Source organism: Muscardinus avellanarius (genome assembly GCF_963383645.1).
Source record: "Muscardinus avellanarius genome assembly, chromosome: 1".
In the NCBI taxonomy this organism is placed as follows: Eukaryota; Metazoa; Chordata; class Mammalia; order Rodentia; family Gliridae; genus Muscardinus; species Muscardinus avellanarius.
In genome coordinates, this window is record NC_137786.1 from 108,278,751 (window position 1) to 108,298,572 (window position 19,822).

The window sequence follows — 19,822 nt, forward strand, 5'->3', positions numbered from 1 at the left end:
TATGATGTATGAATATAATGCACCAATAAAAATTAAAAAAATTAAAAAAATAACAAGTTTCTTGGAGGGGAGCATGTGACTGCCATAATGATGTAGAAAGGATGCCCATGTTCTGGGGAGACAGAGGCTGAAGTATTTAGGGGTGACATCAATACACTGCCAACTTACTTTCAAAAAGTTCGCAAAAAAAGGGAAAGAAGCATGTGTTTGTCTTGACAGAAGCGCATGTAGCGAATGTTAATAGTTGGTAACAAGTGTAGGGTATAATTTGGTTCACTATAGGTAAAGAATTTAATAGTGTTCACTGTACTATCTTTTTTAACTTTTTGTACGTTTGACATTCTTCAAAAAAAAGGTTGAAGAATGAAATGAATTACTAATTCTATTATACTTTTATACTTATGGAATTCTGTCAAGTCTAGTTTTTTGTCCATTTATTTATTTATTTATTTATTTTTTTTGCTTTTGCAGTACTGGGGATGGAACCCAGGAGCATTCTACCTCTGAGCTACACTCCCAGCCCTATTTTTTGATTCTTTATTTTTAAACAAGGTCTCACTGAGTTTGCAAAGGCCTCACTAAGTAGCTGAGGCTGTCCACAAACTGGGATCCTCCTGTCTCAGCTTCCAGAACACTGGGATTACAAGTGTGCACCACCACACCCAGCTTGGTCCATTCTCATTTGAGAGTTACTTCCTACATATATTTATAGTAAAAATATAATTACTCTATGACACCATTTCATATGTCACAAATGCAGAAGTCACTATACACTGTACTAATTAGAAATGACTGTCTAAACTGGGCGTGGTAACACACACTTGTAATCCCACCATTCAGGAGGCTGAGACCGGAGGAAAGCCTCAGCTACTTAGTGAGGCCTCAGCGGTAGTGAGACCCTGTTTCAAAATAAAGAATAACAAAAAATAGGACAGGGGGTATAGCTCGGAGGTCGAATACCCCTGGGTTCCACCTCCAGACCCACAAAAATAAAAAAATTTTTAAAAAATGATTTGTCTAATTCCAACTTTTTTTGCAGGTCTGAAGATGGAACCCAGGGGCATTTGACCTCCAAGCTACACCCCGTGCCCTATTTTTTGTTATTCTTTATTTTGAAACAGGGTCTCACTCACTACGTTGCAGAGGGCCTCACTAAGTAGCTGAGGCTGTCCGCGAACCACGATCCTCAGGGTCTCAGTCTCCCAAATGATGGGATTACAAGCCTGCACCACCACACCCAGCTTTATATAAGGTTATCTTAAAAACATCAACATTACTTAGACCTTACTGTGTATCTTTGTATTTACTTATTTTTGTGGGGGTGGGGGGAATGAACTCAGGAATGTTCTACCTCTGCTACACCTCCAGCCATACTTTTTATTTATTTATTTATTTATTTTTTAATACAAGGCATGGAACCCAGAGGCATTCTACCTCCAAACTAACACCACCCACCCAAGGCCCAATTTTTTTTTTTTTTTTTTTTTTTGCAGTACTGAAGATAGAACCCAGAGACATTCTGCCTCCGAGCTACATCCCAGCCCTACTTTTTTTTTTTTTAGTCCTTTTATTTTTTGAAACAGGGTCTCATTCTGTTGTGAAGGGCCTCACTAAGTAGCTTAGGCTGTCTAAAAACTGTCACCCTCCAGTCTCCATCTCCTGACTGCTGGGATTACGACGCATGCGCCACAACGCCAGATTTATTCTTTATTTCGAAAAAGGGTCTCACTGAGTTGCAAAGGGCCTAAGTAGCTGAGGCTGGCCGCAAACCACCATCCTCTGTCTCAGCCATCCAAATGCTGGGATTAAAAGCATGCAACACCACAACCGGTTCTTACTCCCCCCCCCCCCCCTTGGTACTGGGGATGGAACCCAGGGACATTCTACCTCCAAGCTAAACCACCAACCCTATTTTTTTTTAGTTCTATTTTGATGCAGGGTCTCACTGCGTTGCAAAGGGCCTAAGTAGCTGAGGCTGTAAGTAAACTGCTATCTTCCTGTCTTAGCCTCCTAAATGCTGGGATTACAAGCGTAAACCACCACACCCAGCTTATTAAATTATTTTGAAACAGGGTCTAAGTTACAAAAGGCCTTGCTAACTTGCTGAGGCTCATCTTGAACCTGTGGTCCTTCTGTCTCTGCCTTCCAAGTACTGGGATTACAAGCATACACCAGCACACCTGGCTTCAAATTAGGTACATCTTCAAATTTTAATTTAATCTTCACTATAATAAATTCATTATTCATTTCACAAAGTCCTTCAATATAATCCAACAGTATTTGAAATCCTATTTCAAGCTCTCGAACTGGATATTACTTTACTATTTGCTCTAAACTACGAGTAGAAACCAATCCTATACATTATCTTACCTTAATGGGCATTCCTGTACAGTGTAAACCAAAGGGAAAGAGACAGTGTTTTCCTTTTAATCTCTGGTATCCTACTGCAAACTATAGAAAGAAAATTAGATTTAAGTTACAAATATATGTGAAAGACAATAATAAAATACTCTTTTTGGGTGGTACTGGGGATTGAACCCAGAAGCATCTACCTCCAAGCTACACCCCCAGCCCATCTTTTTATTCTTTATTTTGAAACACGGTCTCACTGAGTAGCTGAGGCTGGTCGTGAACCTGTAATCCTATCTCAGCCTCCCAACTACTGGGATTACAAGTGTGCACCATCACACCCAGCTTAAAATACTAACTTCTGACAGAGAAAATTAATTTTCCTCTTCATATCTTCCTTAGAGCACCAGTTAGATTTTTTTTTTTTTTAACAGTACTGGGGATTAAACCCAGGGGTATTCTACCACTGAGCTACACCTCCAGCCCTATTTTTTATTCTTTATTTTGAAACAGGATCTCACTAAGTTATGGAGAGCCTCACTAAGTAGCTGAGGCTGTCTGCAGACCACGATCCTCCTATCTCAGACAAGCTTGTGCCACCACACCTGGCTTTTTTTTTTTTTTTTTGGTGTGGTACTGGAGATGGAACCCAGTAGCATTCTACCTTTGAGCTACTCTCCCAGCCCAATTTTATTTATTTGGAAACAGGGTCTTGATAGGTTGATTAGAGTCTCACTACTTACAGAGGTTGTCCTCAAACCTGAGATCCTCCTCTCATCCTCCCAAGTACTGAGATTACAGGCATGTGCCACCATGCCTGGCTCAGATTTCAGAATTCTAGTGCACTAGCCCTTTTATTTATTTATTTTTTAACCAACCTAGGGATTCTAAACATGCATACATGACTAGAACCCTGCACAAATATACACACAACATATAAAAATTAAGTATAAACCGAGCGTGGTGGCGCACGCTTGCGATCCCAGCATTCGGGAGACTGAGACCAGAGGATCGCGACTCACAGACAGCCTCAGCTACTTAGTGAGGCCCTCTGCAACTCAGTGAGACTCGGCTTCAAAATAAAGAATAAAAAATAGGACAGGGGCTGTAGCTCAGAGGTCGAATGCCCCTAGGTTCCATCCCCAGACCCGCCAAAAAAAAAAAAAAAAAAAAAAAAAAGCTTAAAATTAAGAAATTCTAAACTCTTTTGGCAAGAAATAAATCCTATACATGATATTTTCTTCAAAACAGTATTTATTAAGGACCCTCTATTCCATTATTTAAATGCAGAAAAAGCTTTACCTCACACTTGGATAAAGAAAATGTGTGCCCCAAATGAAGACGCCCATTCATATATGGATACGGGAAGGTTACAAAGTATTTTCCTTTGCTGCAAAACAATTTGAAAAGAAAACACAGGAAAGAAAATGTTAAAGTTTTTTTTTTTTTTTTACATAAGAGATGGGATGAAGGAATAGTTGATATAAATAACTAAATAAATAAATGTTATTTAGAAATAAAAATGTTATTTAGGAAATAAATATTATTTAGAAATCTAAATAAATGTAATTTAGAAAACATTTAAAAATAAATTCATTAATCCAAAAATTAAAGATCACTAAAACTTCCTTTCATTTAAAAGAATCATTAAGGTAACTCTTATGAAATAAACAGCCTGGCACAGTAGCCCAAGCCTCACTATCTCAGTACTTGGTCATAATGAGGCTCTTGGCAACTTAGTGATACCCTTTTTCAAAAGAAGAAATAAAATAGTGTTGGGGGTGTAGTTCAGAGATAGAATGTCCCTGGGTTCAATCCTTAAGGGGAAAAAAACCCCACCAGACACGGTGGTATATACTTGTAACCCTAGTACTTGGAAGGCTGAGACAGGAGGATCACAGGTTCAAAGCCAGCCTCGGCTACTTAGCAAGACTCTCAGTAACCCAGTGAGACCCTGTTTCCAATTAAGAAATAAAATTGGGCTGGGGGTGTAGATTGGAGGTAGGATGCCTCTGGGTGAGTTCAATCCCCAGTACCAAAAATGAATTAAGTAAATAAATAAACAAACAAACAACAAAAATCTTGTAGCAAATATTAGGGATTTAACTTAAGCTAAAATGCTTATATAAAAATGACTGGATTGCAGGTTCAAAGCCAGGCCTCCACAGCTTAGCAAGGCTCTTAGCAACCAAGTAAGACCCTGTTTCTAAATAAAAGATAAAATGGATAGCTGGGCATGGTGGCACATGTTTGCAATTCCACCATTGCTTGTAATCCCAGCATTCGGGAGGCTGAGACAGGAGGATCGCGGTTTGCAGACAGCCTCAGCTACTTAGTGAGGCCCTCTGCAACTCAGTGATACCCATTTTCAAAATAAAGAATAAAAAATAGGGCAGAGGGTATGGCTCGGAGGCCGAATGCCCCTGGTTCCATCCCTAGACCCACAAAAATAAAAAATAAAAGATAAACTGGAGCTGAGAATGTTGCCCGGAGGTAGAATGACACTGAATTCAATCTCCTGTACCAAATAAATAAATAAATAAATAAATAAGGGCCAGGGGTATAGCTCAGAGATAGAATGCCTCTGAGTTCAATCCCTGGTATCACAAAGGGAAAAAAGAAAGAAGGGCTTGGTGTAGCTCACATGCAGTATCCCTAGGTTCAATCCCTAGTACCATATAATTAAAAAAAAAAGATGATTTACTACCTTTAGAAATCCATACTGATTTAAGCCAGGCATAGTGGCACACGATTATAATCCCAGTACTTAGGAGGCTGAGACAGAAGAATCAGGGTTCAAAGACAGCCTCCGCACTTAGTGAGGCCCTCCATACTTAGTGAGATCTTGTTTCAAAAATAAAGAATAGCCAGCCATGGTGGCACATGCTTGTAATTCTGGCATTCGAGAAACTGAGACAGGAGGATCGCGGTTCACAGACAGCCTCAGCTACTACTTAGGCCCTCTGCAAGTCAGTGAGACCCGATTTCAAAAATAAAGAATAAAAAATAGGGTGGAGGTGTAGCTCAAGAGGTAGAATGCCCCTGGGTTCCATTCCCAGTACTGGGGAGGAAAAATCTAACTGAAACTTTGTATTTCAGTAAGTGTGTGTGTGTGTGGGGGGGGGGGGATGGAACCCAGGGGCATTCGACCTCTCAGCTACACCCTCTGCCCTATTCTTTATTTTTGGAACAGGGTCTCACTAAGTTGTGGAGGGCCTCACTAAGTAGCTGAGGCTGTCCGCGAACCAGGATCCTCCAGTCTCAGCCTCCCGAATGCTGGAATTACAAGAGTGCACCACCATGCCCAGCACAATAATTTTTCTTTTCTTTTTCCTTTTTTTTTTTTTTTTGTGGGTCTGGGGATGAAACCCAGGGGCATTCAACCTCCAAGCTAGTACTATTTTTTATTCTTTTTTTTTTCCTTGTGGTACTGGTGGTGGAACCCAGGTGCTATTTCTACCTCCAGGCTATACTCCCAGACCTATTTTATATTTTATTTGAAAACAGAGTCTCACTGCCGGGCGTAGTGGCACACGCTTGTAATCCCTGCGCTTGGGAGGCGGAGACAGGAGGATTGCACAGGTTGGAAGCCAGCGGCGCTGGTTTAAGAGACCCTGTTTCCAAATTTATAAAAGTATAAAAATAGGTCTGGGAGTGTAGTCCGGAGGCAGAAGGGTTTCCAGGAACCCCAGTACCACAAAAAATAAAACAAAAAACAAAAACAGAGTCTCACTAAGTTGCTGAGAGCCTCACTAAGTAACTTGAGGCTGGCTTCGAACCAGTGCAATCCTCCTGTCTCAGCCTCCCAATTGCTGGGATTACAAATGTGTGCCAGCACACCCAGCTCTTATTCTTTATTTTGAAACAGGGACTCACTGAGTTGCAGAGAACCTAAGTAGCTGAGGCTGTCTGCAAACCGTAATCCTCCGGTTTTAGCCTCCCAAATACTGGGATTACAAATGTGCACCACCACACCTGGCTCAGTAATTTTTCTCTTAAAATATATGTATAAAACATTAAATGCTTATATAAAAAGAAAACATATACATGGCAATAAAGTTGCAAGGAGCACAGATATTAGCATTAGATGTCCTAAAATAAGCCCAGGCCCTGTGAATTCCTAGCTATGCAACCTTGATCTGCTTACTTCACCTCTGACTGTTCTGGAACCAAAAAACTCATTTACCTTATAGGCTTAAGAAAATTAAATGAGAATATATATGTAAAAATTGACATGTTTTCTAGCACTCAGTAAATATTCAGTGTGAGTTCCTATAATTGTTATAGTTATCACTGTATTTCCTTAATTTGAAGTCAAATACTCTATGTTTAACCGGGCATGCTGGCGCACGCTTGTAATCCCAGCATTTGGGAGGCTAAGACAGGAGGATCCCAGTTCGCAGACAGTCTCAGCTACTTAGTGAGGCCCTTTGCAACTCAGTGAAACCCTATTTCAAAATAAAGAACAAGCCAGGCGTGGTGGCACATGCTTGTAATCCCCGCACTTGGGAGGCTGAGACAGGAGGATCACACAGGTTCGAAGCCAGCCTCAGCTACTTAGTGAGGCTCTCAGCAACCTAGTGAGACTCTGTTTCCAAATAAAATATAAAATAGGTCTGGGAGTATAGCCTGGAGGTAGAAAGCCCCTGGTTCCACCCCCAGTACCACCAAAATAAATAAATAAATAAATAAATAAATAAATAAATAAATAAATAAATAATAAAAATAAAGAAAGAACAAAAAGTAGGGCTGGGGTGTAGCTCGGAGGTAGAATGCCCCTGGGGTTCATCCCTAGTACATGCACACAAAAAAATAGTACATTTCAACATATCTAAAATGAGGATACATCCTACATAATTGATTAATATATCTACATGTATATCCCTAGATAGAACCTGGGGGCATTCTAACTCCAAACTACAATCCCACCCTATTGGGGGGGGGGCGGTACTGGGGATGAAACCCGGGGCACTCTACCTCCGAGCTACATCCCCAGCCCCATTTTTTATTCTTTATTTTGAAACAGGGTCTCACTGAGTTGCAAAGGGCCTCACCAACTAGCTGAGGCTGGTCACGAACCATGATCCTCCTGTCTCGGCCTCCCAAGTTCTACGATTATATGTGTGAGCCACAAGACCCGTCTTATTTTTATTTTGGAACAGGATCCCACTAAGTTGCAGAGGGCCTCACTAAGATTCTGAGGCAGGCTTTGGAACTGGCAATCCTTGTTTCCAAATAAAAATAAAATAGGGCTGGGGGTGTAGCTTAAAGGTAAAATGCACCTATGTTCAATTCCCAGTACCACAAAAATAAAAAATTAAAATTAAAAAAATTGAATGCAGAAAGTGGAAGTCATTTTCATCAGTTCATTTCAGACATTACACATAGTTTCTGACTTATCTCTTCCATCATTTACATGTACAGAACTTCACAAACGATTACTCACCTGGTCTGCTTCTCTAAATTAGATGCATTGACCTCAAACACTTTCTCTGTATCCCATCTCTGTTGGATTTCTTTCTCAATCTTCTTTAAAAAGTCTACTTTGGCTGTTCCTTTTCTTTCCTATTGGACACAAAAGAAAACAGAATAATCCACCCTATACTTTGGAAGGCATGCTTGAAAAAGATAAAAAATGAACTGAGCTGCTCACTGATAGATCAATTTTTTTCATGGTTATCTTGAAATGTAAATGAACATAATGAAAAATACGCATTATGCTATTATAATACCAGTATTTAAGAGACTGTCAGCAACTTGGCAAGACCCTGTTTCCAAATAAAGAATTAAAAATAGGGCTGGGAAGCCTGGCATAGTGACGAACCCTTTTAATTCCAGTACTTGGGAGGCTAAGACAGAAGGATCGTAGGTTCGAGGCCAGCCTCAGCAACTTAGTGAAGTTCTCAGCAACTCAGTGAGACCTTGCTTCTAAACAAGGAATAAAAATAGGACCGAGTGTAGAATACCCTTGGGTTCAATCCCCAGCAGAAAGAAAGAAAGAAAGAAAGAAAGAAAGAAAGAAAGAAAGAAAGAAAGCAGAATACCCCTGGGTTCAATCCCCAGTATTGAAAAAAAATTAGCATTATGCTATTGATCTCAGAGCTCAGAGAAATCTGAGGCCAGGAAGAGTATGTGGAAAAGAAGGTGGAGAGGCCAAGCATGGTAGCACATACTTGTAATCTCAGCATTTGGTAGGCTGAGATAAGAGGATTGCAGTTCACAGACAGCCTCAGCTACTTAGTGAGACCCTGTTTCAAAATAAATTAAAAAACAGGGCTGGGGGGAGCCAGGCGCCAGTGCGTGGCGCATGCTTGTAATCCCAGCATCTGGGAGGCTGAGACAAGTGGATCAGGGTTCAAGGACAGCCTCAGCTACTTGGTGAGACCCTTTGCAACTCAATGAGACCCTGTTTCAAAATAAGGAATAGCCAGGCGTGGTGGCACATGCTCCTAATCCCAGCACTTGGGAGGCTGAGACAAGAGGATCACACAGGTTCGAAGCCAGCCTCAGCTACTTAGTGAGGCTCTCAGCAACCTAGTGAGACCCTTTTTCCAAATAAAATATAAAATAGGACTGGGAGTATAGCCCAGAGGTAGGAAGGCCCCTGGGTTCCACCCCCAGTATCACCAATAAAAAAAAAAAAGGAATAAAAATAAAATAGGGCTTGGGGTATAGTTTGGAGTTAGAATGCCCTTGGGTTCCATCCCTAGTACCACAATTCATTAATTAATTAATTAATAATAGAGCTGGGGGTGTAGCTCAGAGGTAGAATGCCCCTAGGTTCAATCCCCAGTACCACAGAAGAAGGAGGAGGAGGAGGAGGAGGAGGAGGAGGAGGAGGAGGAGGAGGAGGAGGAGGAGAAGGAGGAGGGAGACTGATTAACAGGTACTAGGTTATAATTATAAAAAAGCTCTAGAAACCAAGAGTAATGGCACACACTTGTAACCCTAGTACTTGGGAAGGCTGGAACAAGGAAGATCACGGTTTCAAGGAGCCTCAGCAACTCAATGAGACTTGCATCAATTTAGCAAGACACTGTCTCCAAATAAAAAATAAAATAGAGCTGAGGGTATAGCTTGGAGGTAGAATACTCTTGGGTTCAATGCCCAGCACCAAAAAAAAAAGTAGAAGTTCTAGAGCCAGGTATGGTGGCACATTCCTATAATCCCAGTACTTGGGAGGCTGAGACAGGAGGATCACAGGTACAAAACAAAAAATAAAAATACAGCTGGGGGTATAGCTCTGACAGTAGAATGCCCTGGTTTCAATCCCCAGGACTGGGGAAAAAAAAAAAAAAAGAAGTTTAGAGTTGCTGGACAAATTGGCATACGGTTGTAATCCCAGTGCTTGTGAGGCTGAGACAGGAGGATCCCCTGGTTTGCTGCCAGCCTCAGCTATTTAGGGAGGACCTCGGCAACTTAGTGAGACCCTGTTTCAAAATAAAGAATAAGCCGGGCGTGGTGGCGCACACTTGTACTCCCAGCATTCGAGAGGCTAAGACCGGTGGAAGGCAGTTCAGGGACAGCCTCAGCTACTTAGTGAGGCCCTACACAACTTAGTGAGACCCTGTTTCAAAATAAAGAATAAAAAATAGGGCAGGGGGTGTAGCTTGGAGGTAGAATGCCCCCTGGGTTCAATCCACAGTACCGCAAAAAAAAAAAGAAGAAAAATATAAATAGGGCACGATGGTGCACGCTTTTAATCCCAGTATTGGGAGGCTGAGACAAGAGGATCATGATTAGCCGGGCGTGGTGGCGCACGCTTGTAATCCCCGCGCTTGGGAGGCAGAGACAGGAGGATCACGCAGGTTCGAAGCTAGCCCCGCGCGCTGGCTTAGGAGACCCTGTTTCCAAATTTAAAAAAAAAAAATGCAAAAATAGGTCTGGGAGTGTAGCCCAGAGGTAGAAGGGCTTCCAGGAACCCCAGTACCACCAAAAAAAAAAAAAAAAAAAAGAGGATCATGATTCACAGACAGCCTCAGCTACTTGTGAGGCCCTCTGCAACTTAGTGAGACCATGTTTCAAATAAAATAAAAAATTGGGTCAGGGGGTGTAGCTTGCAGAAAGAATGCCCCTGAGTTCAATACCCAATAACACACACACACAAAGATAAAATTTGTTTTTTCAGTTGGAGTAGCCACATTCCAAGTGCTCAACAGCCACATGTGGCTAGTGACTACAAAATTAAAGTGTCAACACAAAACATTTCTATCACGAGTGTTTTACTGACAACACTGTCTTAGACCATTCCTTTGTGTTTGTGAGATATACATAGATAAATATATACCAGGATTGAACCTCGAGGAGCTAAACCCCAGCCCTATTTTATTTTTGCGGGTCTGGTGATGGAACCCAGGGGCATTCGACCTCCAAGCAACATTCCCTGCCCTATTTTTTATTCTTTATTTTGAAACCGGGTCTCACTAAGTTGCGGAGAGACTCACTAAGTAGCTGAGGCTGTCCGCGAACCGCGATCCTCCAGCCTCAGCCTCCTGAATGCTGGGATTACAAGCGTGCGCTACCACGCCCGGCTATTTTTTTTATTTTGAAACAGTGTTTCACTACGTTGCAAAGGGCCTCACTAGGTTGCTGAAGCTGTCCTCGAACCTGCGATCCTTCAGTCTCAACTTCTCAAACAATGGGATTATAGGTGTGCTCCACCATGCCATGCAAAGCTTTGCCAGACCACCCTTTCTTGAACTGCAACTGTACTCTCATCCCAGACTCCCGAGCCCCACTTTCTGCTATTTCTTTCCTAGTTTATTGGCACCTGACACAGAATTTTCCTATTTTTCCATGTTTCAGTATGTATCCCACACACAAGAAAACCTGAAAACGAAGACTTGTCTCGTTCTACCGGGAGGCGCTCAATTTTGTTGTTGCTGTTGTTGAAAGGAGCAATCAGCCCATTAGCATACTTCTCTACCTCCACGTGGATTTTAAAAACTACAGCGAAATACCACATATGATATTCAAATGATGAGTAAAGTTAAAGACATCCATTTCCTGGCTTGGCAAGAAAAATCAAACAGTTCCCCAACCACCCACGCCTTAAGCGTGGAGGGGAAAAGTCTCTTTTACAAGAGGAAATCTTTTCCCGTCTAGACGATGGCTGGCACATGGAGAACCCCGGTGACCGGCTAGCTGGGTTCCAGAGCCCAACCCACATGACTCTTCCGGCCCAAACTCACCGCCATGGCGCCGCCCAGCGAACTCTCAAATGCAGGACAATGACCCCTGCGATCCCCCTCAAAGTAGTGGTTAAAACCTTTCCCCTGCAGTTAGGGAAGACAGGCCTTTAAGACGCTAACGACACACTACCGCCAGCTGAGGCAACCGCTGGGCGCTGTAGGAACTACAGCCGGTGCATCTCCTGGCCCGCCGGGAACTGTAGTTCCTAAACCGCGGGAGTCGACGGCCACCGGGAAACTATTAACTACAATCCCCAGAAGAGAGCCGGATACCGGAAGTTACACCGCCAAGGTGGCGCCGGATGTGACGTCACGTAGATTACGAACTACGTGGCCCATGATGCAGTTCGGGCCGCACGCTGCTGCGCGCGCGCGCTCTTGGAGAAGGTGGGGTTTAGGACGTCAAGCTTTTCACCCAGTGGGGCTGGGTGTCTGTCAGAATGCCTGGATGCAGGCTAAGTGACTGATGTGCTAATTATGGCTTGCCACTACACATCGGTATTTATTATCATCGGTGGCATTCAACAGATCAGCATGTAGACATTTTATAACCTTTGATTACCAACCTACATTTTAGGTGAGGGACTGGAAACCGTGTACCGGTCCCAGTGCCAACCTCAGACCATTCAGGCTGCCCAAGGATAAGCTATCCAATGGCGCAGTCGCTAGCTACACGTGTCAATTTAAGTCAAATTAACACTAAATAAAATTGAATATTCAAGACGGTAATTCCAGTACTTGGGAGGTTGAGACGGAAGGATCGCAGGTTGGACGACAGTCTCAGAATGTAGGGAGACTCTCTAACCTAGCGAGACTGTTTCAAAAAAAAGAAAAAGCCGTGCGTGGTGGCGCAGTCTTGTAATCTTAGCATTTGCGAGGCTGAAACAGGAGTGCCCGGGTTCGCAAACAGCCTCATCTACTTTAGTGAGGCCCTTTGCAACTCAGTGAGACCCTGTCTCAATATAAAGAATAAAAAACAGGGCTCGGGGGTGTAGCTCAGAGATAGAATGCCCTAGGTTCTATCCCAGTACCAGTACTGCAAAAATAAATAAATAATTTTTTTTTTTTTTTTTTTGCGGGTCTGGGGATGGAACCCAGGGGCATTTGACCTCCGGGCTACACCCCCTGCCCTATTTTTTATTCTTTATTTTGAAACCGGGTCTCACTGAGTTGCAGAGGGCCTCACTAAGTAGCTGAGGCTGTCCGCGAACCGCGATCCTCCAGGTCTCAGCCTCCCGAATGCTGGGATTACAAGCGTGCGCCACCACGCCCGGCTCCAAATTTTTATTCTTTATTTTGAAACAGGGTCTCACTAAGTTGCAGAAAGCCTCACTAAGTAACTGAGGCTGTCCCCGAACCGCGATCCTCCGGTCTCAGCCTCCCAAATGCTGGGATTACAAGCATGCACCACCACGCTCGGCTATAAATTTTTTTATTATTATTATTATTAGACATAGGACCATAGGTTTGAGGACAGTCTCAACAAGTAGTGAGACTCTCATCAACCTAGGGAGACTCTGTTTCAAAATAAAAATAAGCCGAGGGTGGTATTAAATAAATAAATAAATAAATAAATGTCGGGGCCCACTCGGCAGGACCGAGGTGGCACCCAGGCTTGTTGCCAGCGTGGACTCAAGATGGCGCCTGGGCTTGCAGCCAAGTCACGAGGCTCACGAGGCTGGCGGTGCCCTGAGCCTGCGCAGTGAGCCCTATCAGGCGCCTTACGGATAATTAGCGACGCAACGCCTCGTGCTACCACCTGCCCGCCCAGGAGAAGGTTAAAAAGCGCGCATGCCCTAGCGGGCGAGAGCTAAGGGAGGAGAGCTAAGGAAGGAGAAGGAGAAGAGGGTTGGTGGACAGGAAGAGCAGTTTCTTGGCGGACTGCTCTGGGCTCCGAGCTGGGACGGACATGTTCACAAAGCCACCACTGTGACCGGTGTGTGCTGCAGCAGAGACGTAGAGTGCCACGGAAGAGGGTTGGTGGAGTGATGAGGGAGAGGATAGAAGACTGATGTTGTTTTTACCTGAGAGGGCGTTGAGAGAGCATTAAAGAGGAATGGTAACTGTACAAGAACCTGGGGTAATAAAACTGCTTGAGGAAGATCGTGTAAGAGTCGTCACTGCGCACGACAAATAAATAAATAAATAAAAATAAAAAATAAGGCTGGGGTTGTAGCTCAGAGATAGAATGCCCCTGAGTTCAATACTCAGTTTAAAAAAATAAAATAAAATCAGGATAAGTGTAGCTCAGAGAAAGAATGCCCCCTGGGCTATGAGTTCAATCCCCACTACCACAAATAACAGTAGTAGTAGTAGTAGTAGTAGTAGTAGTAGTAGTAGTAATTAATAATAATAATAATAATAATAGTAATGATGATGATGATATATATTTCTTCAATTGCACTAACCATACTTCAAGGGCTAAACAGTCCATGTGGCTGGTAGCTACTCTATTGGATTGCGCAGATAGAACACTTCCATCATTGCCAACATTTTGTCAAGCCAGGTGTGGTGGTGTATGCTTGTAATTCCAGTACTTGGAGGGCTGAGACAGAAGAATCACCAGCCTCGACAATTTAGTGAGACCCTGTTTCCAAATAAATAAAATCGGGCTGAGAATGTAGTTCAGAGGTAGAATGCATTTGGTTTCAATCCCCAGTGCCACAAAAAAGAAATAATAATAAAAAGTTCTGTCAATGCTGGGTGTGGTGGCACACACTTGTAATCCCAGCATTCAGGAGGCTGAAACTGGAGAATCGTGGTTCGCAGACAGCCTCAGCTACTGTGTGAGGCCCTCCACAACTTAGTGAGACCCTGTTTCAAAATAAGGAATAAAAAATAGGGTAGGGAGTATAGCTCAGAGGTTGAAGTCCAGTACCACAAGAAGAAGAAGAAGAAGGAGAAGAAGAAGAAGAAGAAGAAGAAGAAGAAGAAGAAGAAGAAGAAGAAGAAGAAGAAGAAGAAGAAGAAGAAGAGGAGGAGGAGGAGGAGGAAGAAGGAGAAGAAGAAACTGCTGAGACAGCTTTTTACCTTCTAGTAGATAATTATGCATGTATTTTTTATTAATTTGATAAACATTAAGTACGTACAGTACATTGTGGGGCAGAGTACCAAGGAGGTAGAGGCAACTCAGAAGTTTGTCCACCAGAAGCACTAAAGAACTTTTTTTTTGGTGGTACTGGGGTTCCCAGAAACCCTTCTACATCCAGGCTACACTCCCAGACCTATTTTGTACTTTTTTTATTTGGAAACAGGGTCTCTTAAGCCAGCTAGGCTGCCTTCGAACCTATGTGATCTTCCTGTCTCCGCCTCCCAAGCGCGGGGATTACAAGCATGTGCCACCACGCCTGGCTGAAGTACATTTTTTTCACATTTTTTAACAACTAGTTTTTGGGGATTTTGTTGTTGTTGTTGTTGTTGTTTAGATTTTTTGTTTGTTTTTGTGGATTGACAACTAGTTTTGAAATATAAAATTCAGTGATAGCCAGGCATAGTGGCACATGCTTGTAATCCCAGTACATAGGAGGCTGAGACAGGAGGATTGCATGTTCATAGCCAGCCTCAGCTACTTAGTGTGGCCCTCCACAACTTAGTGAAACCTTGTTTCAAAATAAACAATAAAAAATAGGGCTGGGGCTGTAGCTCAGAGGTAGAATGCACCTGGGTTTCATTCCCAGTAGTGCAAAAAAAAATTAAAAATAATTCAATGATGGCCTAATGCAATCAATGCCTAGCACATGATATAGGCTCAGTAAAAATTTATTGAAAGTGGGGCATGGTGGCACACATTTATAATCTCATTACTTGGAAGGCAGACACAGGAGGATAGCAGGTTCGCAGCCAGCCTCGGCCACATAATGAGGCCCTCCACAACTTAGTGAGATCCTGTTTCAAAATAAAGAATAAAAAATAGAAAGCTGGGTGGGGTGGCGCATGCTTGTAATCCCAGCACTTGGGAGGCTGAGACAGGAGGATCACACAGGTTCGAAGCCAGCCTCAGCTACTTAGTGAGGCTCTCAGCAACTTAGTGAGACCCTGTTTCCAAATAAAGTATAAAATAAGTCTGGGAGTCGTGCCGGGCGTGGTGGCGCACGCTTGTAATCCCCGCGCTTGGGAGGCAGAGATAGGAGGATCGCGCAGGTTCGAAGCCAGCCGCCCGCACTGGCTTAGGAGACCCTGTTTCCAAATAAAAAAAAAATGTAAAAAATAGGTCTGGGAGTGTAGCCCGGAGGTAGAAGGGCTTCCAGGAACCCCAGTACCACCAAAAAAAAAAAAAAAAAAAAAGTCTGGGAGTAAAGCCCGTAGGTAGAAAAGCCCCTGGGTTCCATCCCCAGTACCACAAAATAATAATAATAATAATAATAATAATAATAATAATAATAATAATATCACTAAACTTAATCACCCAACTGTTTGTTTGATGTTATTTTGGAAATTGAATCCAGGATCCTGGTTTGTTTGTTTGTTTGTTTGTTTGGTGCTGGGAATGGAACCCAAGGGCATGCTACCTCTGAGCTATGCCCCAAGCCCTATTTTACTTTTTGATTATTTTATTTTATTTTATTTTATTTGTCCTCCTGCCTTTGTCTTCCAAGTACTGGAATTATAGGAATGTATCACCACACCGGATCCTTTTTTTTTTTTTTTTTTTTTTTTGGTGATACTGGGGCTCCTGGTGATACAGGGTCTCTTAAAACCAGCAAGGCTGGCTTCGGACCTGTGCCATCCTCCAATCTCCGCCTCCCAAGCGCGAGGATTACAAGTGTGCACCACCGTGCCCGGAGATCCTTTTCATTTTTGAGACAGGGTCTGGCTAAACTCCCTAGGCTTGCTTCAAAGTTGCAATCCTTCTGCCTCAGCCTCCTGAGTAGCTAGCATCATAGGAGTTTACCATAATTGCCTGCTTTTTTACCAGACTACAAACTTCAGTAGAACAGAGAGTGTGCCTTGCACAGTGTCTGGCATATGGTGGGTGGCTTATAATATTGTTTGAATCAATGAAAGAATCTCATCTTCCACAGCTCTTTGTAACATACGTTACAGTGTCCTGCTCCAATTCTGCCCTAAACTCTACTATTTGTCGTGTGTGTGTGTGTGTGTGTGTGTGTGTGTGTGTGTGTTATGAGGGATGAAACCCAGGGGCTTTCTACCCCTGGGCTACACTCCCATACCTATTGTTATATTTTATTAGAAACAGGGTCAGCCAGGCGTGGTGGTGCAAGCTTGTAATGCCAGCATTTGGGAGGCTGAGATGGGGGATCACGGTTCGTGGACAGCCTCAGCTACTACTTAGTGAGGCCCTTTACAACTCAGTGAAACCCTGTTTCAAAACAAAGAATAAAAAAATATGGCTGGGGGTGTAGCTCAAAGGTAGAATGCCCCTGGGTTCCATCCCCAGTACCAAAAAAAAACAAAAAACAAAAAACAAAAAACAGGGTCTAAGTTGCAGAGAGCCTCACTAAGTAGCTGAGGCTGGCTTCAAACCTGTGCGATCCTTCTGTCTCAGCCTCCCAATTACTGGGACTAAAAGCGTGCACCACCACGCCTGGCTATTTGTCATCTTTGACTCATCACCTTCCAACTCACAAGCGTACCTGCAGTTATTCCTGTAACAAATATTTATTGAGGACTTCTCATGAACCTGATATAGAGCTAGAATAAAGTGAGGAGGAAAACAGACATGATTATTGTGCTCATGGGGTTTAGCATTTATATGGCATGAGACAGTAAAGCAGAAAAGAAACAAGCAATTATGTGATTACAAATGACACAAAACTAGCCTTCATCCATCCAAACCCATTCTTGTGAGTTTTATTGCTTAAATGACTAAGATTCCTCTTTTTTTCTTTCTTTTTTTTCTTTTTCTTTTTTTTTTTTTTGTGGTACTGGGGGTGGATCCCAGAGGCTTTCTACCTCCAGGCTATACTCCCAGACCTTTTTATATTTTATTTGGAAACGGGGTCTCACTCAGTTGCTGAGAGCCTCACTAAGTAGCTGAGGTTGGCTTCGAACCCGTGCGATCCTCCTGTCTCAGCCTCCAAAGCGCGGGGATTACAAGCGTGCGCCACCACGGCCAGCTTAAGATTCTTCTTTCTAAAAGTTATTTAGAAAGCTGGCTGTGCTGGTGCCCAGTATTTGGGAAGTTGAGAAAGGAGGCTCTCAGGTTCTAGGATAGGCTCAGCAAGTAATGAGGTTCTCAGCAACCTAGTGAGACAATATTTCAAAACAAAAAATTAAATTGGGCTGTGATGTGTAGCTCAGAGGTAGAATGCCTCTAGATTCAATCTCCAGTACTACTAAATGCATACATACATACAAACTGGACATGGTGGGACACATTTATAATCCCAGTACTTGGGAGGCTGAGACAGGAGGATCTCAGGTTCTCAACCAGCCTCAGCAACTTTGTGAGGTCCTCTGTGACCCAGTGACTCTGTTTCAAAGTAAATAATAAAATAGAACTGGGGGTATACCTCAGAGGCAGAATGCCCCTGGGTTCTATCCCTAGTGCCACAAAAAATAAACATACATACATATATGTTTACAGACTATCTAGAGGCAGGCTTGGGGGCACACACCTGTAATCCCAGTTGCCTGGGAGTCTGAGGCCAGATGATTTAAGTCCCACCTGGAATTTTTTTTTGGGGGGTCTGGGGATGGAACCTAGGGGCATTCGACCTCCAAGCTATAGCCCCTGCCCTATTTTTATTCTTTATTTTGAAACAGGGTCTCACTAAGTTGCGGAGGGCCTAAGTGGCTGAGGCTGTCCGAGAACAGCAATCCTTCTGTCTCAGCCTCCCAAATTCTGAGATTACAAGCATGCACCACCACGCCTGGCCCCCAACCTGGGAATTTTAGGGACATCTCAAAATGAAAAATTAAAAAGGGCTGGGGAGCCGAGCATGGTGACACAATACCAGTACTTGGGAGGCCGAGACAGGAAACTCACAGGTTCAAGGACTGCCTCAGTAAGTAGTGAGACTCTCGTCAACCAAGCAAGACCCTGTTTCAAAATAAAATAAAAAAGGAGCCGGGCATGGTGGTGCATGCTTGTAATCTCAGCATTCGGGAGGCTGACACCAGAGGATCACAGTTCGAGGCCAGCCTCAACTACATAGTGAGGCCCTTTGCAACTTAGTGAGACCCTGTTTCAAAATAAAGAATAAAAATGAGGGCAGGGGGTATAGCTCGGAGGTCGAATGTCCCTGGTTTCAATCCCCAGGACCACACAAAAAGGGGAGCTGGTGATATAGCTCAATGGCAGAGCACTTTCCTAACATATATGAGGGTCTGGTTAAATCCCTAGTGCTGCTGGGCGTGGTAGCGCACGCTTGTAATCTCAGCGCTTGGGAGGCTGAGACAGGAGGATCGCGCAGATTCAGAGCCAGCCTCGGCTACTTAGTGAAGCTCTCTGCAATTTAGTGAAACCCTGTCTACAAATAAAGTATGAAATAGGTCTGGGAGTATAGCCCAAAGGTAGAAAAGTCCCTGGGTTCCACCTCCAGTACAAATATATATATATCACTACAAAAAAGGTAATTTGCATCCCATAAATTTAACAAAAATTCATTTAGCTGCTACTATGTATAGGGCACTATCCTGAATCCTGGAGATACAATACTTGAATGAGACAGGCAGCCATGCATGTCATAGAGCTCACCAGGGAAAAGTCAGACATTAAACTAGTGGGAACAATGGGAAGCCACCAAAGAATTTTAAGCAAGAAAAAGATAAGGTCATATTTGAGTTTTCTGAAGATCTTCCTTAGGAAGAATAGAAAAGAGGAATAGTGGAAACAGTAGGCTATTGCAGGTGTCCACAGTGATGATGTCTTGGACTACAGCGGTGACAGTCCAGGTGGAGAAAGTTGACAGATTCAAAAGACATTTACAAAATAAAATTTATGCTGGGCATGGTGGATCATGCTGGTAATCCCAGTACTTGAGAGGCTGAGACAGGAGGATGTCTAGTCCTCCATCAGCCTCAGCAACTTAGTGAGACCCTATTTTCTTTCTTTCTTTCTTTCTTTCTTTCTTTTTTTTTTTTTTTTTGGTAATACTGGGGTTCCTGGGAGCCCTTCTACCTCTGGGCTATAATCCCAGACCTTTTTTTTTTTTTTTTTGGAAACAGGGTCTCTTAAGCCAGCACGGCTGGCTTCAAACCTGCGCGATCCTCCTGTCTCCGCCTCCCAAGTGTGGGGATTACAAGCGTGCGCCACCACGCCCGGTGGTGAGACCCTATTTTCAAATAATAAAATAAAAAGGGTTGGGGGTGTAGCTCAG

The 19,822-nt window shown here is 43.3% G+C and overlaps 1 protein-coding gene across 3 annotated transcripts in view; it reads right to left on the bottom strand.

The window, feature by feature from the left end:
• The window catches only part of LARS1 (leucyl-tRNA synthetase 1), a gene marked incomplete at its 3' end in the record, with an annotated part of 79,118 nt that extends 71,210 nt beyond the window's left edge, over positions 1-7,908 (bottom strand). For 2 of the 3 annotated variants that reach the window (XM_080696405.1, XM_080696403.1), the window contains exons 1-3: positions 7,796-7,908; positions 3,652-3,739; positions 2,371-2,451 (exon numbers count right to left, since the gene is read on the bottom strand). In XM_080696405.1, coding sequence (XP_080552531.1) covers positions 2,371-2,451; positions 3,652-3,702 — 132 coding nt within the window. In that variant the 5' untranslated portion in view covers positions 3,703-3,739; positions 7,796-7,908. The remainder of the gene's footprint in view (positions 1-2,370; positions 2,452-3,651; positions 3,740-7,795) is intronic. The other variant, XM_080696404.1, reaches the window with a different exon arrangement.
• Between the last annotated feature and the right edge of the window lie 11,914 nt (positions 7,909-19,822).